General features: G+C 35.1%; 1 protein-coding gene across 17 annotated transcripts in view; it reads right to left on the bottom strand.

Annotated features, from left to right (window-relative positions):
- Window positions 1-186: 186 nt before the first annotated feature.
- Window positions 187-12737, bottom strand: part of LOC138315205 (uncharacterized) — a 57199-nt gene continuing 44648 nt past the window's right edge. For 4 of the 17 annotated variants that reach the window (XM_069256037.1, XM_069256043.1, XM_069256049.1 and 1 more), the window contains 5 exons: window positions 9395-9412; window positions 3345-3482; window positions 2660-2903; window positions 2272-2499; window positions 187-1761 (listed from right to left, as the gene is read on the bottom strand). In XM_069256037.1, the coding sequence (XP_069112138.1) occupies window positions 1667-1761; window positions 2272-2499; window positions 2660-2903; window positions 3345-3482; window positions 9395-9412 (723 nt within the window). In that variant the 3' untranslated portion in view covers window positions 187-1666. Of the gene's footprint in view, window positions 1762-2271; window positions 2500-2659; window positions 2904-3344; window positions 3483-5705; window positions 5745-6244; window positions 6299-8087; window positions 8151-9394; window positions 9413-12737 lie in introns of all 17 variants that reach the window. The other 13 variants (XM_069256035.1, XM_069256039.1, XM_069256044.1 and 10 more) reach the window with 7 other exon arrangements.

Below are 12737 nucleotides of genomic sequence, written 5' to 3'. Positions count from 1 at the left end.
TTGTCAAGGCACGGTGCCCATCGTCAGTCCGTCAACATTTGCTTTCGCTACTAGTGATAAACTTCACCAGGGATTGTTACGAAATTTGGCCAGAAATATCCTTAGGGATGGATAACAAAATTTGTATAAATCTTTGATCTGACAGAAATAACGTGGAACCATTAAAAAATAAAACAAGACAATTCGTAAATGGACGGATGTTTAATGTATTAAATAAAGTTCTCCTTTAAGAATTAAAAACAGATACACACACTGAAGAACATGGAGTAAATGGAGACAGATATACATAGAATCGTTAATAAATAGTATACAAAACAACGATAACTTAGCTGCACGCAAAACAGCTAACGAGGACATTAATCACTTTAAATAATATGTTATAAATTAATTCAAGCCCTTCTATTGAATTGTGAAATTTACTAATCTTTTGATGATAAGCAAATTAAAACATTAAACTAAGAAATTCCGTTTATATGATGTTTACTTGAGAAAACTCGGAAAAGTAATGGACGTGTATTACTGTTTTGAATGTGTTTTAACGCTTGAAAGGATGAAAAGTAATTGGAATTGATATCTATATATATTCTTAATCAATTGGAAAACAAAATCAAATTGCGACTTAACAGCCAATAATGAGTAAATAATAGCACTGCATTGTGCATTAGTAGGCCAAAAAATGAATAGAGTTCCATAAACAGAAATATTGCTGCCAGGAATTTCTCTTTTTTTTAAAGATATGATTTAAATTGATTAAAAGTAAAGTAGAAAATACAGTATTTTAGTAGCATCACAAGTGCCTGTTATAGAATCACGTTTATCTTTATCCACGAATCAAAAGAGAACATTTTAAATCTGTTTATGCCAAAATAAGATGTCTCTGGTATCGCTCTTGCGCATGCTGTAAAACTAAGGACAATGTACCAAGTATTAACAACGTAGATAGGACAGTGATTTATATGTTAACGGGACTTATTTTAATCACTCATGCTTAAATTATTTGTTGATTTACGATGATTTTGAAATCTTCAGTATAATAAGCATCCATCTATTAAATGATACAACCTAAGGGCTCAATACCAAACATCGATAAAAACAGCGACTTTTTATTGCAATAGAATGTGCAATCATTAGTTAGGCCATGATAAAAGTGATAAAAATAATAGATATTGAATCAAAATGATATATGATATTCTAAAGTGCTCATTATACTTTATAGTTCCATAAATTATAATAGAAATACTTGTCACAGAATATCGTGTATTCTCTTAGTTGACTTATGATGAGCTCAGTTCCTGCTTACACAAGTATAGGTGATATATATACAGTGTTATAAGTCTCTGTACACAACAGTTTTAGTAACACAGAGAAAATGTGAAATTACTAAAATAACCATTTATTCTCATGATCTTAGAAATATTGTGATTTTATGAAATGATATCAGTTCATGTTAGAACTTTAAATGAAACATATTACGATGAAAAGAACATGGGTATAGATAGTATATAACTATGCTATTTGCCTTTTTGAGTATCACAGATGTGTTTACATTATATATCCGGTATAAGATGGAAGAGGCGACTTCCTTTTGCTGCCGGAAGTATCCATATCACAGACTGTTGAACGGTCCACCACCGTGGAACAGAAATTGTCTTGTGTGACCTTGACCTTAACGTCGCCACGGGTCCCATGATAACAGGTCAATTAATTCGAACACCACAACCGTCAAGTCGGCGTGTTGGAATTTCACCTTCGAAAGCACGTCTGTTAAAAAAAAGTAAAATATATATTGCATACTTTCCGGTTGCCTGAAAACCTCATACATTGACCCGGTCAACATAACAACCAAAATTTCATTGATTTCATAATTTGTATTTTTGTACTTTTTCATTTAATTGACTCATAAAAAAGAGTCCAGATCCATACCACGACCTGACAGGGCGTTATATTCTCTATCAGATAAACAAAAAAGGAATAGGTGATCGGTACTACAATATACTCGCTTTTACTGAGATTATGAATTTGTAATTTGGAAGTTTTGTTTCATAATACCATTTGGGTATAGGTCGTATATTTCCTCTTTAAAAAGTCATATACAAAACTTACAACATGTGAAGCGTATTTAACATGATAATTACTCTACCAATCGAGAAAACTATTAATGTAAGTTGCCAAATTCCTATAATGTGCTGCAAAGTAATCAGAGTTTAAAAACAAAATCTTTCTTAGATATGGTTATACAAATGTATCGTGATACAATTATGAGCTGCTCACCATTGTAGAAGTGGTCGGCTTCGTCCTTATTACAGAACATATGGCACAGAACGTGCGACTTAATATTGAATAGGGATGGCCTGTGTTGGTGGGAAGTAGGTACTCCGTCAATAAAGGCGACGTCTGCCCGGTATCTCTGTAACTCCTTGCATACAAACGATATGTACCTGCTCAGCTCATTTCTGTCTGTGATGTGGGTGAACTCCATCACCATGATTGTTTTGTACCCTGAAGAAATTAAGGGACATGCTACTTAAACTGATGAAACTGGTTAATTAGACAATCGAAAATTAATATGTATAGAGTTTTAAACATGACAAGTTATATTTTGCTGAAATGAAAGTTACTGTATAAAGGAATAGAAAGATATTGCCCGGCGGTCTTTTACCTGAGTTTGGTCGGTATTTCAAAGGTATAATCGAAAAGAAACTTCCATGAGGTTGAGGGAACTTTGATTCCTTAAATCCCGGATCCCTGTCGACCCATTCTTTAGCTTGTCTCTTTCCATGTAACCAGTTGACGACCAACATTGTGTCGACCTCTCCTCGTCGCTCCTGAATTAATGTCCTTCCGTCCCATCGACCTACAACCGACTGTCTTTTCCAGTCATCTCCTCCTTCCTTCACGTGGATCTAGATACAGATAAGGAATAGCATCAAAACCTAAAAAAGTAAGGCTATCAATTCACCGTAAATAAATGTTTGTCCGTAGGCTCATAAAATTCACAAAGAACCAGGAGGACCGAAAGGTTGAATTTTTAATCTTCCTTTGAATTAAAAGACTACGTGTCTGTAAAAGGTAATTTAGATTGTTCGGTCAATTGCAGATCCTCAACAAGGACCTATATATTGGCAATATTACTATGGTAGCTTTTTGAGATAATCCGAACCTTTTGTTTTTTTACCTGTATATAACCAAGATGTTCTTTTTATAAATATATATGCATATATGCTCGCCTTTTATTTTTTTTGATTTTTTTTAATTTATTTTTTTATTTTTTGAAAATTTAAGTTATATGATATATCTCGTGTCAGAAGACACTACTTTCTAAATCCTGGATATGGGATATTTACATTTTCTGGTGGTGAAAATCCTAGGAGTTTTCTCTCCGGTGTGGTCCCAGAACACAAATTAAAGGCTCGTTTGACGTCAGAGGCGCCACCTATGTTCGTCCTGATGAAGAGAAACACTCCATGTACCTCATCCGGGTCCTGCAACAGTGATGTGACATGGATTAAATTATTGAACCTTTAATTCAGATCTCGAGACGTCAGATTTTGCTAAATATTTCGTTTAAATAATTGTGAAATTAATAGAACATTGAATATATATGAGGTACTGGTATTTTACTGATTATTCATAATCTTAAAATATATATATTGTTAACGCCGATGTATAAGGAAAAAATCAGTAAAACTCTTAATTATATTTTGGCAGTGTTTGACTGCAATTGTGAAAAATATAAACATAATCAAATATATACTGTTTCTTTATCATACTACATGTACAATACTATATCACTAGCAAAGAACTAGAGACATCATACTGTGTTATATCAAGTAAACTACGAAAATATAGATATTACATATTATGCGGTATCCATTGTCATTATTAGGAAAAACCTCGATGAATAAAAAGAATAGTTTTTGTCTACCTCTATAAAACCACAAAGTGTTCTGTGCTTCACAACTAGAACGTTACTAGTCAGAACGCAGTTGAAGTTCAATCGTTCAGATGATAAATTGATGACATTTCGTTAGAAACATTTTCTTTGAATTGATACTTAATGGAGAGCCAAATTTTATTTCGAATCTACAAATACATATTTCATAAAATAAACACTTAATAATAATTAGTGAAGATTTGATAAAACGGATTTTTTTAAGTATTATTTTGTGACGGTATTAGACATTTTCCTGATATAACAAAATCTTTCCTATAAAGAAAATGACAATTGAAATATACGCGATTCCAAAGGAAACGGATAGGAATCTTGTTTCCAATTGCAAGTAGCTGCGGTATTTGAATACTAGTTTGATTTGACTTCCGACATTTGCCACCCACTCCTTGTTATATATACTCTATTAGTTTGTCTCCTTGTTATATATACTCTATTAGTTTGTCTCCTTGTTATATATACTCTATTAGTTTGTCTCCTTGTTATATATACTCTATTAGTTTGTCTCCTTGTTATATATACTCTATTAGTTTGTCTCTCTTGTTATATATACTCTATTAGTTTGTCTCCTTGTTATTATATTCTATTTTTTGTTTTATTTTATGTTATCTTATCTATTTTTGTGCCTTGATAAAGGTGCGGATTCCCTCATAAACTTCACAATATTTTATCCGCACTGTTAGAATCATTTCTTTGTTATAACGACTATTATCTTTAACATGGTAAGTCTGTTGAGTTGTTGATTTTTAAACGAAAACAAAATATATGGAGTAAACGTCATCAGTTTTAACAATGCTTGATTGCTGATTCATGGATGCAAAGTCACGTTGAGCAGACGCTGAATAAACTATCATATGTCTCGCCATTCCAATGTCACTAAGACCTTTAGTCATGTTTTATTGTATTTTGCTGCACATTATTTTTTAAGAAATCAAAAATATCGCGATCTCAAGACTATGTATTCCCTGTAATGTATTTTGAGCGTATAAAAAAATCGTTGGTAAATTGATAAATGACGCTCTTTTCCTTATTCTATGAGAACTAAGAAGAATTAGAACTTAAATATACTACAGAATTGTCTAACAGGTTATTGTTTCTTTCTTGGGGGTGCCTGGAATAGAATTGACATGCAATATTCAATGATAATTTTTGAATAGCAATCGGCCTCAATGCGGACGCAATGTTTAAAGGGATATTTTGTCATAATCGCCATGCAAAACACGTGAACTAAACAGACTCCGGTTACGGTGTGTTCACAGTTAAGTGGTCATTTTCTAGCAAATCTACAGGGTGTTTCTCTTTAACATTTATTTTCTAAATTTTCGCCATGTAAGATGGTTCTAAACATTCCATATCTAACCACATGCATACGGGCTAGAATTGGGAATGGATGTTTGCGCGTTGTTACAATATCAGATACTAAGTGAAAAAGGAGAGGGGTAAAACAGAAGACTGTCGGTGGACATGAGACAGTGGAAAAAGTAATGGTGGTCTAATGCATCAGTTAAAGCTAGCGTGATAAAGAAAGATATTCTGTTTTTGCATATTACAGGGTTATCTGCCCTTGCGGGTAGGCATTGATTGTGACGTCGTGTGTTTGGGAGCGTAACGTTATAGTTTTCGGAGAAAACGACGTGAATTGCGCTCACAAAATAATGACGTAACAACTGATACCTTCCCACAAGGGAGCTAACTCTGTAATATGCAAAGACGGAATAAGCACATAACGGTGTCGTCAGTTCCAATGGCAACAAACCTGCATAGGACCGGGGTAGATACGTTCAGGGTTGTCGGTCTGAAAAATACAATTCTCCTATAGCGCTGTACGCATGGTACCTAACCTCTATTTGACTGTGTCAAGTGTCGCCATTATGATGTGGATTCTTACGTTAATCTGTCGTTTGTCGTCCTTTAAACCTCAGAATATAATATATTTGTCTGGCTTCTTGTTTTTTTACCAGGAATTCAATAAATAAATAAAATATAAAAGAAGCATAAATATCGTTATTTTTGTTAGTGTGCTACATACATATCGTCTTCTTTTACAAGTTAAAACATTTTTGGGGGAAATGCATGAAAGATTGATGATCTAACGGAGGAGGAAATACTTTTAATATGCTCCATTTGTGGCATTCCATTTTTAATTCATATGTCCTAGTATATGATTGGATATATATGATGTTTCCTAACTTCAGGACGGATTCCAGACTGTGCACTAGACTATAGATCAGTTAGTCTTTCTCCTGAGCAATTGCTTATGGCATCACCAATGGTAAAACGTAAATTTTAACTAACCTTGTGAACTCGTTCAAACCGATGAACGTCGTGCATTGGAAGTTTTTGTTTCACCTGGAAAGGTACAGCACGTGCAGAAATGGAAAACAAACTTTGATTAGTGTCTAGTTAACAGTCTAGCTTCTCAATTAGCAAAGCAGGATATACACACATACTACAGAAAGTTATCTGTCAGTTAAATGGGTGTTTATAACGAGTTAGTACGATATAGGGCGCTCCTTCCGAGAGTCGAAGTGTCAGCGTAATTAAAATAGTGTGCTCCTAAAGAGTGATTGATCGTTACATTGTAGCAGTTCACTTCTACAGAAAAAACGTTCAATTTAAATACTTTTTTTTAATACAGCTCACTGATAAAGAAGATATACGTTTCCGAATTTAGAACAGTGTGCTGACCATATATAGTGAACTTTTACTATTTTACAACATTTCATTCCTACATAATGTGAACGTTTACTATTTTGCAATAGTGTACTACTACCATGAATAACCGTTAGCCAATTCACTACTTCTAAACGACTATAGTACTACAACATTATAGAGTAAGCTAGGGTAAACTTAAGAGGTTTGTTAGTAGTTACAATGCATAAGTAAGTCATAAGGCGGGTTTAGTCACGTAAAAGGTTTGTGCAGGTGTGGAATGGGAATGTTGATATTTTAGAGAAACATCTACCATGTAAGGAGACGGTCTACTGAACGTTCATGGTTGTCCTCTGTAAGCCGTTGTAATAAATACCAAACTCTTTAACCAAAACAGCTCATTTTTATGAGACGGGGATACAAAACATCAGAAAATAAAATATCGAATATCAAAGCATCAAAAATACGAACAAACCAAAAGGAGTCAATGAAATTCTAAATTTACACAAAACGAGAAAAACGCACCAGGATTTTAAAGTATTGTTTAAGTACCAAGACAAATCACGGAATCACCATCCATTTGAAGAAACAGAATTACGATTGGGATCCCGAACGACAAAATCTGAAGGAACAACACGTAAACTTCCACTTACAGTTACTTGTGACGGCCGATTGACTATAGTATTTATCAGAATTTGAAATTCACTACTCTCAAGTATTTATCATAGGAATTTGCTGTACGAAATGTTCTAGGATTTAAATCATTGGAATTTGAGTGAGGCAACGGATGAAATTATGCAACTTTCCAACTATGTCTAAACATAAAGCAAGCATTTAGCGGACATCACGACATTGACCATCTTATGACCAGACCATAGTCAAAGTTATTGTAATTTAAGTGTTAACTGGAAATGAGTGAAAGTGCATCTATGTTTATGCTACAACAGTATAACAATAATTGAAATAATTGTGGTGATTTATTATGTTTCATAACAGAGATCAACTGATTAGTTTTAGGGTAGTAATCAAATGAAATGATGGCTTTTTAACTAATTTGTTACATATTGTTTACAAAAGTCTCATTAAATCTCTCACTTATGCAACAATATGATATATGGATCAGACTATGGTCCGGTCGTGAAAAAAGGAGATGAGAAGCCGATCACGACATGCTACGACAAAGTTTTATTATAGTTTCAATACTAATTCATATCATTTTCATATCTTTTCAGACTCCACTTTGATGCTAGAATTACGTTAAGAATATTGAAAAGCAATATCAAATTGTTATCCTTTCAAGAACAGAGCAAAATTGACGATATTATTAAACATATTTTTTCTAACGATCGCAATTATTGTGAATTACTTTGCTCATTATTATTCAAATATTTTTCAAAGTAAACCACGTATAATGTCAAAACGATTCATGCAATTAAGACAAATTAGGGAAATTTAGTGATTTAGTTCTTTATTTAAGAGAACGAACCCTCTTTTCCTCGGGACGAAGTAATATATCCGGACAGAATGGCCCTTCAGCCGGCGTATCATCCTACAAACGTCACAAGGGTAAAGGTCAGTATCTGACCTAATTAAATAAATAACATTGAAACACTTTAATATGTGTGGGCTCATTATTAAACTAGAGATTATTGTTACAGTCAAATATCGGATGTCGCTTTCAAACACAACCAAACAAAATATTGTAGAGTGATATATAATGCACAAACTTACAGGCAAAATATAGTCCCTTTTAAAATTGAAAAATGACGCCACAAATGAAAACGGATGCCGTCATAAGTTAATAGTAAAAGGAAAAATGCTACCCGGCGATATCAAAAGCACTATAAAGCATTAATCTTATTCCGGCAAAAACTCTTTGTTCTCAATGGTATTCTCAGTAATGGGCAATGGAACAATCGGTATCAGTGGTAAACATTAATAAGAAGTGAAAAATATATCACTAACAGCATTTCGATTCCCTGAAAACAAAGTCGGCGTTACAGAAAATGACCACATCTTACTGTACACGAATCGGTAGTGTTATTTTAGCAGATTTTACGCCAAAACAATAAGCTGAAAACAATTGTTTTGAGTAAATTTATATCATTATTGTTTCTATAAATATTGATACACTTCTGATATTCACACGCTCGTATATTAGTTTTCGTATATTTCGTAGATTTATTTTATGATAAACGCATTTTTTTTGTTACGGCATGCGATGTCGGTAAGGCGGTTTACAGCGATGAAAGCCGCTCAGTGCGTGTTAATCCATGTAGCCAGTTTAGGCAATTAGGTATACGTATAGCGTATGGCTTATTATATAGTTATGTTTTTAAATAGTTTTTTTTAACGGTGAAAGTAGCAGACACGATATAAGTTTAATATAAAGTGGTGGAATGTTTTATGGCATGTTGCCTGTGATCAGATGTAATGCCAAAAAATGGAAGAAACTGATTATACGTATTAAAACATATACACAATTCATTTTCCAACATAGCATAAAAGTTACTAGTCGAATATTAAGTGTTTATTTCAATGAGTCCGGTTTTAGATCTACCGTGGACGTTAAACGAAATAAACATAGAGTTCCACAAGAAAAATAGTAAAACCGAATAAGTACATACAGGTAAATAAAAATAGAAAGAAAAGTCACGTACAACGAAAAGTTCTTTAGAATAAGAAGTTTTTAAATAGAAAAAAATGATATCACATCATACAAAAAGAATTCTTGTGGTTACATATTAGTGAGGTTAAGATACCAAACTAATCAATAGTCATAGATTGACTAACCTCCTTTCTTTGAACAACCTGAAATTCAGAAACCCGAAACGTAAGGTGTTTTATCTCGACTCAAAAATAACGATGCTTGCCATTGACATGTACGCCATTTTATAGGATATTTGATATATGATATCTTCACAAGGTTAATAAAATATTAGATATAAAAAAATGTGTAGCATAATAAAAAAATATATACACTATCTTTGTGCCTGTGATATTGCAAAATACACGAGATATATCATTAGGCAACGCACACACTATGTCATTAAAAGATAAGATAAAAAGTATATTAACAACAAAGCATTCGACGATCTTAAATCAATTAAATGAAAAAATAAAATAACATGATATGGATATAAAAATAAAGAAAAGGCAAGAGTCCTGTTAATTCATGAGCAGGAAGACAACATGAACATACTGCAGCCTCCCAGAACAGGAAGACAACAAGAACATACTGCAGCCTCCCAGAACAGGAAGACAACATGAACATACTGCAGCCTCCCAGAACAGGAAGACAACATGAACATACTGCAGCCTCCCAGAACAGGAAGACAACAGGAACATACTTCAGCCTCCCAGAACAGGAAGACAACATGAACATACTGCAGCCTCCCAGAACAGGAAGACAACAGGAACATACTTCAGCCTCCCAGAACAGGAAGACAACAAGAACATACTGCAGCCTCCCAGAACAGGAAGACAACAGGAACATATTTCAGCCCTCCAGAACAGAAAGACAACAGGAACATACTGCAGCCTCCAGAACAGGAAGACAACAGGAACATACTGCAGCCTCCAGAACAGGAAGACAACAGGAACATACTGCAGCCTCCAGAACAGGAAGACAACAGGAACATACTTCAGCCTCCCAGAACAGGAAGACAACAGGAACATACTGCAGCCTCCCAGAACAGGAAGACAACAGGAACATACTGCAGCCTCCCAGAACAGGAAGACAACAGGAACATACTGCAGCCTCCCAGAACAGGAAGACAATAGGAACATACTCTTCAGCCTCCAGAACAGGAAGACAACAGAACATACTGCAGCCTCCCAGAACAGGAAGACAACAGGAACATACTGCAGCCTCCCAGAACAGGAAGACAACAGGAACATACTGCAGCCTCCCAGAACAGGAAGACAACAGGAACATACTGCAGCCTCCCAGAACAGGAAGACAACAGGAACATACTGCAGCCTCCCAGAACAGGAAGACAACAGGAACATACTGCAGCCTCCCAGAACAGGAAGACAACAGGAACATAACTGCAGCCCCCAGAACAGGAAGACAACAGAACATACTGCAGCCTCCCAGAACAGGAGACAACAGGAACATACTCAGCCTCCAGAACAGGAAGACAACAGGAACATACTTCAGCCTCCAGAACAGGAAGACAACAGGAACATACTCAGCCCAGAACAGGAAGACAACAGGAACATACTGCAGCCTCCAGAACAGGAAGACAACAGGAACATACTGCAGCCTCCTAGAACAGGAAGACAACAGGAACATACTGCAGCCTCACAGAACAGGAAGACAACAGGAACATACTGCAGCCTCCCAGAACAGGAAGACAACAGGAACATACTGCAGCCTCCTAGAACAGGAAGACAACAGGAACATACTGCAGCCTCCCAGAACAGGAAGACAACAGGAACATACTGCAGCCTCCCAGAACAGGAAGACAACAGGAACATACTGCAGCCTCCCAGAACAGGAAGACAACAGGAACATACTGCAGCCTCCCAGAACAGGAAGACAACAGGAACATACTGCAGCCTCCGAACAGGAAGACAACAGGAACATACTGCAGCCTCCCAGAACAGGAAGACAACAGGAACATACTGCAGCCTCCCAGAACAGGAAGACAACAGGAACATACTGCAGCCTCCCAGAACAGGAAGACAACAGGAACATACTGCAGCCTCCCAGAACAGGAAGACAACAGGAACATACTGCAGCCTCCTAGAACAGGAAGACAACAGGAACACACTGCAGCCTCCCAAAACAGGAAGACAACAGGAACATACTGCAGCCTCCCAGATTAAGACGACATTCAATCACACACACATCCAATTGCATACAGGGAGGTTGTCCTTAAATGACATTAGCTGTTAAATAGGGCACAATCAACCAATGAACTGACCTTTATCAACATCAACTAACATACGGATACATCGACTTACATACGGATACATCGATGTGAAACAGAATATAAAGAAAATAACGCACAAACTTCTACTGCCTTTCAATACAGTACATTTAAACCCTCAAACGCAAAGCTTAAAGTTGTCAGATGCAAGCAAAAGTCAAGTATAATGGTTTGGACATAATTTTGCACTTTAAACCTTTGTTTTACGATAGAATGTTTTCTATATGATATTTTGATTATCTCCCGACATGCAGTGTAACAGATGCTGACGATTCATTAATTAAGAAAGTGATATCATAGTACTTATCAGAATTTATTGAAGTTCAAATGGAAGATACATAATTTATGAGGGTTTAAGACTCTTTACGTTTAAGTTTAAGGGCTAAACGTACCTTCACGAATAATATAACTTCGTTTTACAAATATGTTTAATATATATAGTCATAATCACATCACCGTTAAATTGATTTCTGTTATGACGGCGAATTTGATACATTCTTATATAGTTTTGAACGGCAAGCGTTCTGATGTCGTCACAAAATAGCATAACAAGGTAATGTCTATGTCATTATTGTTTGATGTACTGACTGCTAGATCAATTACTTTTATTTATTTTACATCGATTGTGAAGCAAGTTATACAACTTAAATGAAAATCACTTTCGATTGCCCAGATGTAAGTGTTAGATGCATATGGTGGCAATTGGTTTTTATCATTGCTTACGGGAAATTACAGAACAAGTGTATAATTATACTATATACACCTATCACCCTGTCACAAAATAACACTAACTGCAATAATGTAGATTAGTCGTCTAAAATACTAGAGAGATAATGTGACGTCGCCATTGGTGCTGACGACACAAAATGGAGCGCAAACGTTCTTCTTTTAGGGGGGGGGGGTATATAATTACTTACTTTAAATATCTCTTTGTGTATGATAAATTATCAATCTAATTATAACAGTGTTTCATGTATACACGTAGTTAAAAATAAACCAAACTAGGATTATATTAACCTACTTTATATGTCAGCGTCGATATAAAATAAACTATATTTAACTATATTTAACTAGATTTTCAGTAAATTATCCAAGCTATAAAATTGTTTACTGAACGGAAAATGTTAAATTTTTTAATTTAGTCTAGCCTCATTCATCACGACACTTCCAAAAATATTGCATCGAGTCATGTTTATGAG

This window comes from Argopecten irradians, chromosome 2 (assembly GCF_041381155.1).
Source record: "Argopecten irradians isolate NY chromosome 2, Ai_NY, whole genome shotgun sequence".
Classification (NCBI taxonomy): domain Eukaryota; kingdom Metazoa; phylum Mollusca; class Bivalvia; order Pectinida; family Pectinidae; genus Argopecten; species Argopecten irradians.
Note: the sequence above shows the minus strand (reverse complement) of the source record. Positions and strands in the feature narration are given on the sequence as shown.